At 41.2% G+C, this 17,933-nt stretch overlaps 1 protein-coding gene across 1 annotated transcript in view; it reads left to right on the top strand.

Annotated features, from left to right (window-relative positions):
* PPM1H (protein phosphatase, Mg2+/Mn2+ dependent 1H) overlaps positions 1 to 17,933 on the top strand; it is a 97,195-nt gene that overhangs the window by 77,622 nt on the left and 1,640 nt on the right. Inside the window, exons 7-9 of the mRNA XM_075274531.1 lie at positions 1,140 to 1,203; positions 4,656 to 4,763; positions 14,878 to 15,029. Coding sequence (XP_075130632.1) covers positions 1,140 to 1,203; positions 4,656 to 4,763; positions 14,878 to 15,029 — 324 coding nt within the window. The remainder of the gene's footprint in view (positions 1 to 1,139; positions 1,204 to 4,655; positions 4,764 to 14,877; positions 15,030 to 17,933) is intronic.

The raw sequence follows: 17,933 nt of genomic DNA, 5'->3' as shown, positions 1-17,933 counted from the left end.
GTATATAAAACCACATGTGCCCCAAGTGATGAAAGGTCCTCTTTTTAATGAAGTTTTTATACTTCTACCTTTTTGAGCTAAAGCCAGGAGTGGATTGCACAAAGACACTTTCCAAAATTTGCACGAAAAAAGCAGCTTTTCCACAAAGTGCACAAAGTGGACCTTCGTCAAAAAGAGATTTTATTTTTAATGTGGCCGTGGATTGCGTTACAAGGGGGAGATTTGGGACACTAAACTCTTGGTCCATAAGGACCTGTGGGTGATTTAGTGTCCTAAATCACCTTGACAGATTTGCTTTAAAAGTGAAATCTATGGTCTGACTGGTTGCTTTAGACAACAGAAAGCTTTCCATATATATGATGCCTTATTATCTAATATGAAGGAGACCTGTAAAAAAAAAAAATCAGTAGCAACTGACATGAGTGCGAACCTACACAATCTGTTCTGAAAGGAGTATTGGCATAATTGGACCAGAAATAATATCAAAGTTTTTTTTTTGTTTTTTTTTGTTTTTTTCTATTACAAGGTGTAAAATTTGTATATTCCACATATATACCCTCCCTTTTTCGAGTGTCAGGGCAAGGGAGCTATGCTGAAACCTCCTCTGGCCCTGTCTTCGCATTACACTGGCTTATTACAGTAGTTTGGCGCAATGTAAACTGCTGTCAGCGCGCTAGACTGCGAATTTGCATATGGGGAAATGAATGAATATTTTTGCAACAGAAGCACAGAAATAAGTGTCACAGTTATATGATCCTGAGCTATCGAACACTGTTGCTGGTTTAATATGGTTCACCCAGGTGATAGACTCTCTTATAGGAGAACGTTATCGGCTATTATTCCAGTCTATGAATTTTAGAAATATTGTAATAGGAACTATCCAGGTCCTACCCTGCCAGGTCCTACCGTGTCTGATAACATCACCATAGAAATACTATTGCCTGCGTACCTTGGTTTTGGGGCATGACTGAGAGTCACTCTCACACTTACGGACAGTGACATGGGTGGTGGAGGCAAGACCAGGACACATACTGATGTACTCACACAGGCTTACTAGTGAAAAATTTGACTTAAAAAGAATTTCTGGTTAGTTGTTTGCTGCATTTGTTTCTACATAAGTGATTCCTTGCTTTTCATAGGGCTTACAAGACGATTGAGGAGGAAGACTTAAAATTTCCTTTAATATATGGAGAAGGAAAAAAGGTAATAGTTTAATTTACTTTTTATAATTAACTAAATGCAGACGTTAAATCTGCTGACTGCATGCCATAGAACTAGAATGGATCATTTTAGCATTTACTGCTGTTAAATGAAAACCCTTCATGCTTCAACACATTAATATTTCAGATGTTTCTTCACCACCTGCTCCTGTATTTTTATCCTTCCAATAGATTTCTGCCATAGAACGCTGAAAATGGGCAACAGAGACTGAACAAATATGTGTTTAATACAAGATAATACCACCCAAGCTATTAAACCAAGATACCTTGTTGGTCTGTGTTACTAGTAACCAGCTGTGGCTCACCATATAGTGCATAATGTTTTGTTCTATTCTGTACTTGAGCATGAAAATACAGAGGTTCCGATTTCTGCTGTGGATTTTATTGATATTTTTTGTTTTTGCATATCACGTGAACATAACTTTTAAAGTCTTGCAGTTATCAAATTTTACAGCTTAAGGGTGCATTCACACGATGTAACGTGTAGTGTGATCTGGCACGTATACGGCATGTCAGACTTTGAGCGCTCAAAAAGATCCCATTGAGTTCAATGGGAGTTACGAGCGTATACACCGCGTTATTTTGCGCCTGTGATTTTGCGGCCGTAAAATCACGGGCGCAAAATAACGCGGCGTATACGCTCGTAACTCCCATTGAACTCAATGGGATCTTTTTTAGCGCTCAAAGTCTGACATGCTGTATACGTGCCAGATCACGCTACACGTTACATCGTGTGAACGCACCCTAAGGCTAAGGCCCCACCGGCCGGAAATGCTGCAGGAAAAATCGCTGAATTTTACAGTACTTAAAAAGCGGATGGGATTCATGCAAATCGCATGCCCACTTTGCGGAAAAAAATCGCAGCGCGGACATGCTGCGATTTCCAAAACAGTCGCGGTTTTGAAAATCGCAGCATGTCAATTACGGTATATCTATGGAAAGGTCGGCGGCTTTCCCGTAGATATAAGGGTTTTTTTGACACCCCCCCCCCCCCCCCAGAGCAGGCAGCTACCTCACTTGGGAACTGAGCAGATAGGTCCAGTGGTCATAGAAACGCAGTGTCAACAATGCAGTGAATAAATTAAGATAGTGGCCAAGCTAAGCAGTTTTGATAAAGCAATGTATTTAGGAAATGTCTTAAATCCACACAAACTAGCAGTATAGATAGGATGCTTTTCATGGGACAACCCCTTTAAGGCTCCGTTCTCACGGAGTAATGCGCTGCTCATTTATACACGTGTTAGAGCGCGGCACTTCAAAAAAGATCCCATTGATTTCAATGGGTGCCGGCTTACGCATGTACAGTTAGGGCCAGAAATATTTGGACAGTGACACAAGTTTTGTTATTTTAGCTGTTTACTAAAACATGTTCAGAAATACAATTATATATATAATATGGGCTGAAAGTGCACACTCCCAGCTGCAATATGAGAGTTTCCACATCCAAATCGGAGAAAGGGTTTAGGAATCATAGCTCTGTAATGCATAGCATCCTCTTTTTCAAGGGACCAAAAGTAATTGGACAATGGACTCTAAGGGCTGCAATTAACTCTGAAGGCGTCTCCCTCGTAAACCTGTAATCAATGAAGTAGTTAAAAGGTCTGGGGTTGATTCCAGGTGTGTGGTTTTGCATTTGGAAGCTGTTGCTGTGACCAGACAACATGCGGTCAAAGGAACTCTCAATTGAGGTGAAGCAGAACATCCTGAGGCTGAAAAAAAAGAAAAAATCCATCAGAGAGATAGCAGACATGCTTGGAGTAGCAAAATCAACAGTCGGGTACATTATAAGAAAAAAGGAATTGACTGGTGAGCTTGGGAACTCAAAAAGGCCTGGGCGTCCACGGATGACAACAGTGGTGGATGATCGTCGCATACTTTCTTTGGTCAAGAAGAACCCGTTCACAACATCAACTGAAGTCCAGAACACTCTCAGTGAAGTAGGTGTATCTGTCTCTAAGTCAACAGTAAAGAGAAGACTCCATGAAAGTAAATACAAAGGGTTCACATCTAGATGCAAACCATTCATCAATTCTAAAAATAGACAGGCCAGAGTTAAATTTGCTGAAAAACACCTCAATAAGCCAGCTCAGTTCTGGAAAAGTATTCTATGGACAGATGAGACAAAGATCAACCTGTACCAGAATGATGGGAAGAAAAAAGTTTGGAGAAGAAAGGGAATGGCACATGATCCAAGGCACACCACATCCTCTGTAAAACATGGTGGAGACAACGTGATGGCATGGGCATGCATGGCTTTCAATGGCACTGGGTCACTTGTGTTTATTGATGACATAACAGCAGACAAGAGTAGCCGGATGAATTCTGAAGTGTACCGGGATATACTTTCAGCCCAGATTCAGCCAAATGCTGCCAAGTTGATCGGACGGCGCTTCATAGTACAGATGGACAATGACCCCAAGCATACAGCCAAAGCTACCCAGGAGTTCATGAGTGCAAAAAAGTGGAACATTCTGCAATGGCCAAGTCATTCACCAGATCTTAACCCAATTGAGCATGCATTTCACTTGCTCAAATCCAGACTTAAGGCGGAAAGACCCACAAACAAGCAAGACCTGAAGGCTGCGGCTGTAAAGGCCTGGCAAAGCATTAAGAAGGAGGAAACCCAGCGTTTGGTGATGTCCATGGGTTCCAGACTTAAGGCAGTGATTGCCTCCAAAGGATTTGCAACAAAATATTGAAAATAAAAATATTTTGTTTGGGTTATGTTTATTTGTCCAATTACTTTTGAGCTCCTAAAATGTGGCGTGTTTGTAAAGAAATGTGTACAATTCCTACATTTTCTATCAGATATTTTTGTTCAACCCTTCAAATTAAACGTTACAATCAGCACTTGAATTCTGTTGTAGAGGTTTCATTTCAAAACCAATGTGGTGGCATGCAGAGCCCAACTCGCGAAAATTGTGTCACTGTCCAAATATTTCTGGCCCTAACTGTAACAGATTGAAATCAATGGGGTCTGTTTTGAAGCGCCGCGCTCTGACACGTGTATACGTGTCTAAATGAGCGGCGCATTACTCTGTGAGAACGGAGCCTTAGCGAGTTATTCCTCTAAGAAGACTGATGTATACGAATTCCTGAATTTCTCCCTACACTGCTGATTCTTCTTTGTTTGAGGATCTTTCCTTTTCCTCTCTCTTCCCTCTGCATAGACTTCTGTCTGTCACTGATGAAATCTGCACAATAGAAGTGCGAAACAAGCACTTTTCTTATATAATGTATATTAGAAAGTTTATCTTCACCTGAACTATGAATTTATGAAAAAAATAGTGCATTGTATACTTGAAAACATAACTAAACTGTGCTAATCTTTGACGTTTTATGATGCATGTATTTTTTGCAACTCTAACTCGCTCATATTGTATGAACTAAATTTACAATCTTTAATTAATACATTATGAATTAACTTACATACAGGCCCGTGTGATGGCAACAATTGGTGTAACCAGAGGACTTGGTGATCATGATCTGAAAGTCCATGACTCAAATATTTATATTAAACCATTTCTGTCTTCAATTCCTGAGGTAAGTGCAATTTTTACATTTAATGTGTTTCTATCTTACAACCAAAAAATAAGTAATAATCTTCACTCCAAATATTCCATGGAGATTTTGTTACAGAATGCAAGGTTCTTCTTTTTGTACCATGGTCCGTCATAAATCTTTGCGGAGGTAATTTTCACACCTTCAGGGACCCTGAAGGGGGATAACCGCTTTCTTCCCATGATTATGGCCCAAAACATGACTCTGCGACCTCCTTGCTGATGTTGTAGGCTTGTAGGAACATGGTGGCCATCCACCAACCATCCTCTACTCCAGCCATCATGGACCATCCAGCATTGTACGGTACTCATCAGTAAACAAGGGGGCAAATAGTAGGTTTATGCACAACTGCAAGCCTCCGGAAGATCCTACACCTTGAGGTTTTTCTGAGGCACCAGCTGCTTTGAATAACTGTTTGCTGCTTTGTAGTGGTTTTTATAGTAGTTGCTCTCTTAGACCAATGAATTTGTTTGGCAGGATTTTTCCTCATTATTCCTTTATCTGCACAAACCCATCTATGTTCTGAATCAGCCATAAATCTCTACAAAGCATGTTGATCACGCTTAGGTTTTTGTGAAATATCTAATGTTTTCATACCTTGTCCAAGGCATTGCGCTATTTGATGCTTTTTCTTTCCAATATTGCTTGAAACCTGTGGTCTGCTTAATAATGTGGAACATTTTTCTTAGGCAGAGTACCGTATTTTGCGGACTATAAGGCGCACCGGACTATAAGGCGCATTACCCATGAGCGCCTTATAGTCCTGCCTAGGTCCATATATAAGGCGCACCGGACTACAAGGCGCAGCGCTGTCCAGTGCGCCTTATATGATTGAAAGCGGCGGCCGGCAGACTTTGCCGGCGGCCGCTTAACCCCCCGCGTGCCAGCCGCTTCTATTCATTTCAATGGTACGCTTCCATTGAAATGAATGGAAGCGCTCGGCACACGAGGAGTTAAAGGGATTCTACCTTTAAAAGAACTTCCTTCTTGATCACGTCGGAATAATCTCCTTACCTTTTTACCATAGCCAGCGCCGCCTTCTTCCGCAGCTCCGTCTCTGTCTTCTTTGGGCCTCATGGATGACGCATGCGCAGTCGGCTCTAACAGGCTCTCGCAGCCAGAGCCGACTGCGCATGCGTCATCCATGAGGCCCAAAGAAGACGACACGGAAGGCGCGAACACAGCTCAGGGAGAAGGCGGCGCTGGCTATGGGAAAGGTAAGAGACGAATAGTCTTTTAAGGCTATTCCGACGTGGTTAGGGGGAAGAGGTTCTTTTAATGGTAGAATCTAGAGTTGAGCGAGTACTGTTCGGATCGGCTGATCCGAACAGTACTCGCTCATCTCTAGTAGAATCAAAGTCTGCATGCCGCTTCCATACATTACAATGAGAGCACACTATTCAAATAGTTAGAGATGAACGAATACTATTTGAATAGCGCGCTCCCATTGCAATGTATGGAAGCGGCATGCAGACTTTGCCGGTGGCCGCCGCTTAACTCCTCGCGTGCCGCCGCTTCAAGCCTTATATAAGGCGCACCGGACTATAAGGCGCACTTTCGATTTCTGAGGAAATCGAAGTATTTTATGTGCGCCTTATAGTCCGGAAAATACGGTAAAAGCTGTTTTTTTGTGGCAGATTTTGCTGCCCTTTTTAATCAAAAATCAAGAATGACTTGAATAGGAATAGGAAATCTATAGTAATCTCTTACACTTATCCCCTCTGCTAAATTCACACCAGACTTTGGCTCAAAAAAAACAGCAAAATCTGCAACATAAAAAGCAGCTTTTCCGCAATGAGGGATCTCAGTCGTAGGCTGTTCACTCAGGTGAATATACACAGTCTTTACATGACAAAATGGCTGTGTGTGCCACTCTATGGCCTCCTCAACGCTGCTGCTGCCCCCCCCCCCCACTCTGCCTTTTGGGTCACTGTAGGGGCCTCCTAAGGCTGCTGAAACCTCTACACTCAGCCACGGGATGACTGCGGTTTTTTCGCCGTTTCAAATTTGGATTAAAAAAATATCAAAGCAATAGACATTCCCCAAAAGGGTATAACTAAAATGTTCCCCTGGCCCTGTGTATAAAAAAAAAATAAAAATAAAAAAATAAAAAATTACAGTTGTCAGAATATGGTGACTTTATTGAAAAATTGAAAAAGTTTTCGATTTTTGTTAAAGCATAAATGAAAACTATATAAATTTGGTATCCCTGGACTCCTACCGAAACATGGAATACAGGTGACACGTCATTTTGGCTGCACAGTGAACGCCATAAAAACAAAGCCCGTAAAAGAATAAGGGTTAATCCGTCTGTGGCTATTGCACGATGGGCACCCTAAATGAAAGTAGCTAAAGATAGGTGGATAATGAATAAACGATGAGTGACGGAAGTCCAACCGAACCGTTGTCTACGAGGAAACCACTAAAAAACATTTATCATATTTAAAGGCAACTGAAAACCGAGTGATCAGTTAAGGGGAAAAAAAACATTTAGTTTCATTCTGGAAACCCTTGGGAAAAAATAAAGTCCTATCATCAGGGAAATGATAACATCAGTTTCTTATTATTTACATGTAAGATGTAGGAAGTTAACATTCTCAGAATACGCTTTAGGATGTTTGTGTTTGAAGTTGGAGATGGTTGATCCCACCTGGAAAAATACTGAAAGCAGCATTGAGTGCACAGATGGAGCACAGACACGGCATGGGAATGGAAAGACAAAAGGTATTGAAAGGCAGGAGACCTTAGAAGGGAGAATAAAAGGAAAGGGGATCTGTTTGCAATCAAATCACTTTTCCTAAGTTCCTGTATCTGTTTTATGGTCGACATATCACTTAAATAGACCTGAAATTTAGTCTTGATTGTTCTCACGTTCCTTAATTCTTCTACAAATTGCATGAACATTCTCTGGTCCAGGTAAACTGCTACAAGGAATCAGCCACCATTACATTGTTTATACCCAACTGTAATTGTGCCCTATGGGAACACTGGTCTCAAAGGCCTTTTTACCTGAACAATTGTTGGCCCAAACGCACATTTGTCATTGATTTGCATCTTTTGTATATAAATAAAAATGATCTTTAGTTGGCAGTGGCACACTTTATATATGGGTGCAGCTAACCATACACCAACACACTTGTATGATTGCTTGAAGTACAGGGAGATAAACAAATACTGATCAACTTGCCATATACATTAGCCCTACTATTTACACAAGTAGAAAATCTTCCTATAACTAATGCTGATCACTGATCTATCAAGATGATCAGCACGCATTTACTTCCATGTAAATAGAGAAACCATTGTATGTTCAGACCATTGTTCTTAAGTTAATTTGCCCCATACAGTGAGTACAATATTGTTGGCCACACATTCCCTATTTACCCAGGAGGGTGGGCTGCTAAAAAAAAAAAAAAAATTACATATGCATAGTGAGTGATAAAGCACAAACAATTTGTGTTTCTTGCGTTTGGGGGTATTTTGTTTTTTTGATTGCATGACATAGCTACTTGGGCAAAACTTGGGGACCCGCTTTCATATAAATTATCTTTTAGGGGATGATGAACCCATGTAAATAGACCAAGTTTCCATCTCAAGTTGATGGACGTGCTTAGACTGTGCGTGTTCTAAGACTATGTTCTAACCCTATCAGGGCTCAGCAACTGAGAGCATTTTGCAGAGCTGAAAGAAGATTCCATTAGCAGCAAACACCGTAAAGAACCATTGTCGGATGCAGGTTATGTGTCTTCAAATTGAGCAAGATAGATAAAGCAATATATTGGGTACAACGCTGCAGTTAGCCTTAGCTATATCTTTAACCCTTTCCCGACATCCGCCGTACTAGTATCTCCGGAATTGTACCGAAACGCAGAATACAGGGGACATGTCATTTTGGCTGCACAGTGAACGCCGTAAAACTGAAGCCCGTAAGAAAGTCACAGAAATGCATTTTTTTCTTCAAATTCCCCCCCCGCCCCCTTCTGATTTTTTTTCTTTCCAGCTTCCCAGTGCATTATACAGAATAATTAATGGTGACAGCATGAAGAAAAATTTGTCCAACAAAGATTAAGACCTCATATGGCTCTGAGAGCGAAGAAATAAAAAGGTTATGGAGTTTAGAAAGAGGGGAGTCAAAAACGAAAATCAAAAAATGCCATCGGCGGGAAGGGGTTAAAGGGAGTCTGTCATCACAACCCAGCATATCAATCTGTCGGGCTGGGTGACAGACTGCCTTTAAATATTTTCTACCTGTATATTTCCTACCACATATAGTAAGCACTCTGGAACAATGGCCAAAACAGTCCAGTTATAGTAGAAGTATCTTTCTGATCACCGATATATGCAAGAATGTGCTCACCAATTTACTGGCCATAGATGTAGTCATTCTGGCCAAGCAATTTTGTTGAAAACACTGCTGGAAAATTTCAGACCAACTCAGTATAAACCTGCTGCTGAGGAATGAATCCAAAGACTGAGCCGTACTTCTAGGACACAGGTAATAAGCATGTAGATTTCATCTTAAAGGGATGTTCCAGAGCTAAAATTATAAGTGCTAATCTATATTTTTGCATTTATTTTCAGTTATATACAGAAAATAATTTATTTAGCTGAAAGTATTTTCAGTATTTGGAGTAGTTGTTCCTCATCAAAAGCTATTCCTATATTGTGTAATATCAGCAAAATGATCTTGTAACTCATTTCCTTATGCCTTAAGCTTTTGTCTCCATAGACGTATAATATAGAATTTCTGTGTAATAACACATATTATATGACGCCTGCATAGATCCAGACTCAGGCATACAGCTACAGTATATTCTCGGAGTCTGAGCTCCTCTCCGTTCCCCTACAGTGTACAGAGCTCAAATGAAGCTTAAAATAAGGTATTTGATCCTTATGCTAAACAGTGAGCCCATTCAAGTAGACTGGATAGCAATACGCATGCAAAGTAGATATTCCTGGAGCTTTTTATTTGTTCTGTAAATCTGATCCCTGGCTAAACGAATATTAGGCGATGCTCAGTTTAAACACATAGGTAATATTACCATGACATGTATTGGTTGTTATGTATGACTTGCTATATTAATGGACTGGAACACTCAAACGTTTTAGTTAGAAGCTGGTAGATGGATTTAATACAGGGGACTTTAATATGTATGATTTGCCAGAAGTAATTTAGTTTGGTCATTGGTTACATCAATCATTTTTATGTACTCTGTAAACTGCCTTCGCATCAAACAGCCCATGCAAAATACCCATCCCCAAAGCCTTGTTCGTTTATCCATGGATCCAGTGCAGTCAGTTAAAGGCTATGTATAACTTCAGAACCCAAGCCCCAATGATCTAAAATTAAGAGTTTAGTTAACTGTACATAAGTTCTTAAGTTTGCCATTTTACTTTTTTCTCATTATTGTGTGTAGCGGGTTATTTGATGAACATTTTGGTAATCTACTTTAACCTGTTTTATTTCCTTTTAGTAGAAAACAGGCTTTAAAGTTCTCCCTAGCTATGCTCTAAGTACACCAGTGAGCCTGTGGGGTTCCAGGGTGTCAGGCCCCCATCTATCTGATATTGATGACCTACATCAGAATAGGTCATCAATAACATCTGCATAGAAAAGATACTGACCATAGCTATGCAAATAATGCCTAGGGATTAGGGTTGAGCGATCGGGATTGGAAAAGATCAGATTCCGATTGGCGATCGAGAAAATTTCACGATCGCGATCAGAATTCCGATCCTGATCTTTTCGGGCGGGATCAAGATCGGGGCTTATTTCCCACAATGCTTGGCTACTGGCCAAACATTGTGGGAAAAGCTTAGCACCCATAGGAATGAATGGAAGCAGCCGTCCGCTTAACCCCCTGCGTGCCGGCTGCGTCCATTCATTCCTATGGATTTACCACAGCCTGCCACTCTTCTGCTTCATCCCTGTTTTACTGTATACTCAGCTGAATATACGGTAAAACAGGGATGAAGCAGAAGAGTGGCAGGCTGCGGTAAATCACTCTGTGCTGCTGTGAGGAGGACGAGGCAAGTTCATGAGTAGATAGATATTACTGTACATTGATTTGTCTAGTAGATAGACAAGTTAATGTACAATAGTATCTATCTACTCATGAACTTCGCTCAACTTACCTGCTCAGAAGTGCTGCGGCTGCCCTCTGTTGGTCCGGTCCTCTGTCCTTCATGTGGCTTCAGAGCGCCCTGCGCCCCGCCCCCATCTCCCTAGACTAGTATTATAAAGAAGGCGGGGCTTAGAGTGTGGGCGGGTACTGGGAGGGGAGACGTGACGGATGCACTCAGTCTCCTCACCCACACTCTCCAGCTGCACAAAGCCCCACCTACTCCCTGCATCTCTACAATACTAGTCTAGGGAGATGGGGGGGCAGGGCGCTCTGAAGATGTGAAGGACAGGGGACCGGACCGGACGAAGAAGAACTGGGAGCTGCAGGTAAGTGAACACACAGGGGGGGGTTGGGGGTTAATCACTACACAGCGAGGGGTCCAAAAATTTAATCAATTTTTGGACTACATGCTGTGTAGTGAATAGGATCATTTTTTTAAATCCGATCTCCAATTATTTAAAAAATCCCATTGACTTTCATTGGGATCGGGTTCGAATGGAAAATGATCGGAAATCGGATTTTAAAAACGATCCTGAAATTTCAAGATCGGCTCAACCCTACTAGGGATCTCAGAAAGCCCATTTACTTTAATCAGTTGGTCTCTTTGTTGGGGTCCAGTACACATAGAACCCAGTGGTGTAATTTGTACCTCTTGGGTCCCAATGTCAATTTGTAATTGGGCTCCTTCCAATGTTGTGCCATTTAGAATAGTAATATATTTTACATGGCAGTCTGCTATACCCCTGGTAGAACAGATATTGCTGCCTCCTTGTCTCTACTGTGTGGTGAGTCCCGCTACAGCCTCTCATTCATTCACGTAACAGCAGGAAGTTCCTAATAAGTGAGGACAAACCTGTCTTCTGTGTCTGTCATGGGAACCTAGTTTTCCAAAAGCATGTGGATCTTATTATTAAAAAAGAACAAGAGATTGCATATTAATATAGAAGTTACAGATATGGGAGCAGAAGGCAAAAGCTTTTAGTTTTTTTGGGGGGGGGGTTCAATTCATCAAAAACTTGCAAGCGTGGGCAGTGATGGGTTTCTGTGCATTGCTGTGATATTCCTTATATGTGAAGTTATGTCATTAAATCAGAAGCAAATACTCGAATTCCAGAAACTTTGCTGTTCAGGCAAACATTTGAGACCTATTGCATGAAAACCCAGGGTTTATTTAATAAACATTCCCTTTTTACAGCACGCAAGGAATGCGGAGAGGCATATTAAACATCCCAGGCAGGCGCTGATGCCAAATACACTGCATGTTTAGACGAGTTTGTGGACCACAGATGTATTGCTGAATTGGAAGGATTAACCAGCATGTCTGACCAGGCGTACTATGTGCAAATTGTAATAGCGAGTATAATTTTTCCTTGGCTGAGGCCGTCATGCGTCTTCTAAATTACGGCTGTTCTTTAGGTTAATTAAAGTGATCTGCGAGCTCTGTCTGATGGCTGCAAGGTCCAGAAGGAAATTCAAGTAGTATGCAATGACACTTGGAATGCCGGCCCAGAGGATACTTAGTGGATGCTCAACAAAAGATTCATTTAGAGACTGAACAATTTACAGCACAGGCCACAGACTGTCTCTGGATTGTGTAAAGTCCGCCACTCAATGCTTTAACTTATTTGTAAGGCGTACCGTGCTTGTTCTTTGTCTAGAACTATAAAATCTGCAAAAAGAGCTAACGTAACAATAATATTGAGACAGAATAGATCCTTTAAGATATGGCTTCACGCATTTGTGAACTGCTTTCCTTTGGATTACATGACTCGTGAGAATTTCTAACAAATCTCCTTAATGCAGCTCTAAAGTTGGAGGGGTGTTTCTAACTTATTATGGGATGGCATATTGCTAGGATATACCATTTGTTTATAATGGGTTGGGGTCTGATCTATAGGACCAACACCAATTGTGAAAATAGTGCTGAATTCCTACTCAACGTCTTTCCCTTTATAGTAGTGCTCGTAGCCACCTAACTGTGTAGGAAACCACATTCATCTTGCATACTGCAGAAATCTCTGGTCCCTGGTTGGTGTAGATTTATATTCTGACTCATTGCTGCATTACCCCTCCAGTTGGCTGACAACGCAACTGTGGAAGGGGGAGGCAGTACTGAATCGACACTGCAGCCATTCATCTTCACGGTCAGTGGGGTTCCCAAAAGTCAAACCCTCACCGATCATAAAACGAAGACATAGTCTAGCAACATGTGATTATTTTATTCTGTTGTCTTATGAAAACTCAATAAAAATTAACTAATTTCATAAAGGCACGATACAGAATGCAAACCATAGTGGTAATGGATACAAGTCCAAAACAGAGGCAAAAGAAAGAGAAGAGAGGGTAGGGGGAGGCAAAAGGGCATCGGGGAGCATGCAGACACCAAAAGGGGGAAAAAAAATAAAAAAAATGGGGGGGGGGGGAGAGGTAAACAGGGAGAGTCATGAAAATAAATTAGAGAATTCAGATGACTCCCGAAACGGCACCCACGACCGCCAGGGGGTCTCAAACTTGAAGGAAGTAGGGAAACCCTCCGCAACCAGAGCCACCACCTGCCTAATGAGGAGAAACTCCTGGAGCCACTCCAGCAGAGAGGGGGTTACTGGGCTGCACCAATGGTGCGGGATAACCGTCCTGGCAGCCATGAGAAAGTGACAGAGAAGGTCGCCCTTCACCTGAGATATACGACCCGGAATGAGAGAAAGGAGAACCAGTTGAGGAGAAGAGACCACGTCACGTCTGCTGTACTTTATGAAATTAGAACGCCCCTTTAACAGCTTTACCAACCTGGTGCTGCAAACCTGGTACAAGCAGCAGGAACGTCCTAGACACTGTGAAATTATGGGGGCAAGCTCATCTATTTAGGTGACCAACTGGCCACATCAAATGTATTTTTCCAGTGAAAGGAACTTTCCAAACAGATGGAATCTAATTGCCCCCATTGGCTATGCAGAGGCTAATAGCCTTTGCATGATAGGCCTGAAGCTTCATAGTCATGCTGGTTGGGTAAATCTCCTATAAATTGAGGATTTCCTGTGCCTTTTGGGTCTTCCATATGGAGTTCCATCTCCATCTGTTGCGGCCACCTTCAGTATGGTGTGTTCATGTCAGTCCAGGGCTGAAGCTCAGACATGACTCGAAAATTAACATTGAGTCTTGGCATGTAGCTAGAAAAGCGGAAACTGTGTGAACACAGTACAAGATCTATGAGAACAGGGAGACTGCTGTGTACTGCACATAGTTAGTCCAGTGATTTTCTCAGCAATCCTCCTGAGGGAAATTCTGTTCAATTTCTGCTGTGTTTTAGCAACTATTGTTAACTTCTGTGCTGAATTACTACCTACAGTAAAGTACATGCGAGTGAGTGTGTGCTTCCTCTCAGCCAATCTTAGTAAGCATTGGAATAAGGGGATGTGGATGCTTTGGGTAAGCCGGTGTTTCAATATTATTACCCTGGACATCTGAGAACTTTTTATACTCAATGGATAACCCCTTTAAAGAGGTCCTTTCACCTTATGGAGCACACTGCTAGAAAGCCGACAGTGTGCCGAATAAAGCCCCCCCCCCCCCATACTTGTCTATGGACGAGCACTATTAGGAGTAAGGGAGGCGCTCCTCCCCGCTCTCACTGTACAGAGCTATAGACTCTACTGTGAGGAAGGGCATTCCTGACTGATTGACTGACAACTCTTCATCAGGGGCACAGAACGGGAAATCTGTCTGCTTTCTAGCGGTGTATAAAACCGCATGTGCCCCAAGTGGTGAAAGGTCCTCTTTAAACTTTATTTCCTAGAACCATCCCCAAAAGAAACATAAGATAAATTCAGTAATGTATACCATCACCTCTGAGTGCTGTCATTTCTGCAGGGAGTTGTTTCGTTGTATTGTAACATGGAGGTATGAGACATATAAGACCACATTAGTGTCACGTGAATGTATTTTTTCTCTACATATTGTTTTTTGTATTACAGGTACGAGTTTATGATCTTTTGCAATACGAGCATGGTGCAGATGATGTGCTGGTTTTGGCAACAGATGGTCTCTGGGATGTCTTATTAAATGAAGAAGTGTCTGAAGCTATTACAAACTTTCTTGCATGCTGTGATCCCGATGACCCTCACAGGTGTGTATGGAAAATGGCCATTTATAATACAGAACAATTTATTCCAGAAGTATACATAAGCACAGTAAATAACCTTATAGTGGAGTGGGGGGATTCATAGCTTGTATAACATTGCCAAATAGTGTGTAAGCTACAAATTCCTTACAAAATTCCTCCAGTTATTTTTAGAATATATATATATATATATATATATATATATATATATATATATATATACACAGTCCTATGAAAAAGTTTGGGCACCCCTATTAATCTTAATCATTTTTAGTTCTAATTATTTTGGTGTTTGCAACAGCCATTTCAGTTTGATATATCTAATAACTGATGGACAGAGTAATATTTCAGGATTGAAATGAGGTTTATTGTACTAACAGAAAATGTACAATATGCATTAAACCAAAATTTGACCGATGCAAAAGTATGGGCACCTCAACAGAAAAGTGACATTAATATTTAGTAGATCCTCCTTTTGCAAAGATAACAGCCTCTAGTCACTTCCTGCAGCTTTTAATCAGTTCCTGGATCCTGGATGAAGGGATTTTGGACCATTCCTCTTTACAAAACAATTCAAGTTCAGTTAAGTTTGATGGTCGCCGAGAATGGACAGCCTTCTTCAAATCATCCCACACATGTTCAATGATAATCAGGTTTGGGGACTGGGATGGCCATTCCAGAACATTGTAATTGTTCCTGTGCATGAATGCCTGAGTCGATTTGGAGCGATGTTTTGGATCATTGTCTTGCTGAAATATCCATCCCCGGCGTAACTTCAACTTTGTCACTGATTCTTGAACATTATTCTCAAGAATCTGCTGATACTGAGTGGAATCCATGTGACCCTCAACTTTAACAAGATTCCCGATGCCGGCATTGGCCACACAGCCCCAAAGCATGATGGAACCTCCACCAAATTTTACAGTGGGTAGCAAGTGTTTTTCTTGGAATGCTGTTTTTTTTTTTGGACGCCATGCATAACGCCTTTTTGTATGAACAAACAACTCAATCTTTGTTTCATCAGTCCACAGGACCTTATTCCAAAATGAAGCTGGCTTGTTCAAATGTGCTTTTGCATACCTCAGGCGTCTCTGTTTGTGGCGTGCTTGCAGAAACGGCTTCTTTCTCATCACTCTCCCATACAGCTTCTCCTTGTGCAAAGTGCGCTGTATTGCTGACTGATGCACAGTGACACCATCTGCAGCAAGATGATGCTGCAGCTCTTTGGAGGTGGTCTGTGGATTGTCCTTGACTGTTCTCACCATTCTTCTTCTCTGCCTTTCTGATATTTTTCTTGGCCTGCCACTTCTTGGCTTAACAAGAACTGTCCCTGTGGTCTTCCATTTCCTTACTATGTTCCTCACAGTGGAAACTGACAGGTTAAATCTCTGAGACAACGTTTTGTATCCTTCCCCTGAACAACTATGTTGAACAATCTTTGTTTTCAGATCATTTGAGAGCGGGCTGTCCATGCTCAGCGACCATCAAACTTAACTGAACTTGAATTGTTTTGTAAAGAGGAATGGTCCAAAATACCTTCATCCAGGATCCAGGAACTGATTAAAAGCTACAGGAAGCGACTAGAGGCTGTTATCTTTGCAAAAGGAGGGTCTACTAAATATTAATGTCACTTTTCTGTTGAGGTGCCCATACTTTTGCACAGGTCAAATTTTGTTTTAATGCATATTGCACATTTTCTGTTAGTACAATAAACCTCATTTCAATCCTGAAATATTACTGTGTCCATCAGTTATTAGATATATCAAACTGAAATGGCTGTTGCAAACACCAAAATAATTAGAACTAAAAATGATTAATAGGGGTGCCCAAACTTTTTCATAGGACTGTATATATATTTTTTAACATTTTCTACTTAACAGTGATCTGATTTTTAGCATGCCTTATTCAGGTATGTTTACCCGGGGGAAAGCTTTTCCATTATGTGAAGCCTCCGCGCAGCTAGCTGCAACGGGATGGCGGTGTAGTGCATCGGCATTCCGTAACGCCATCCCCCTCCTGGGGGGGGGGGAGCGAGCGGCTCCCATTGAAGAGACATTGGAGACTTTTTAGTAGGCGGTTTCCGTTTTAAAATCTGCCTTCAAAAAAACTGTGTGAACTAGCACTTACTGTTTATTTTGCTATTTTACAATCCAATCTCAAAAACCTGTAACACGACGACATTCTGGAAACAGAAGTAACTATTTTATGCCATCTCGCCTCACAAACCTGTCCTGGTCCTTAACCACATAGGTTTTGGAAATTATATTAGACTTGTAAGCCTTCTAACATCCTAAATCAATTCAAGATTAAAAGATGATGGCAGGATAAAGCAGTGATGTGGTAGAGCAACTCGCATTTTGAAAATTGGAAATATTTCCAAATTTTCACCAAACTCCGTTTTGTTTATTTGTTTTAATTAATTAAATGCATAAAATATTAATCAGTGTTTACCACCAAGATGAAGCACAATGTGTCATAAAGTTATGTCCTGTAAAGTGACATAGATCAGGTTTGAAAAATGGGGCCTTTTCCTTAAGGGGGTTTAAGTTAACCCTGTGGGTTCAAAGTATCAACTAGCAGTTGCTGTCCTTCTTTAAAACTTATGGCCTACTAGGTTAGAACCTTCCCAAAAAACCTTCTCAGATCCCTAATTTATCTATATACTAAGGTTGGAATCGGATGATTCAGGCATTTGTTTTTGTCTGTCCTTTATAGACATCCAGACCTTCACATCGATAGAGATATCTCACATGTTAAATCTATACTAAATAGGTTGTCACACACATAAGATTTATTCCCTGTTCACAGAGATCAGTGGTCTTGAGTCCCCTTGTTTGAACAGTTTTGCATTTCCACCGTATTATTACCCTGACACTGTTGGTCAGTTGCATAGAGTTGAATAGGGCAGCA

The sequence above is a fragment of the Leptodactylus fuscus genome, chromosome 5 (assembly GCF_031893055.1).
Source record: "Leptodactylus fuscus isolate aLepFus1 chromosome 5, aLepFus1.hap2, whole genome shotgun sequence".
NCBI classification, from domain to species: domain Eukaryota; kingdom Metazoa; phylum Chordata; class Amphibia; order Anura; family Leptodactylidae; genus Leptodactylus; species Leptodactylus fuscus.
The sequence above is the reverse complement of the archived record's forward strand: the minus strand, read 5'-3'. Positions and strand labels throughout refer to the sequence as shown.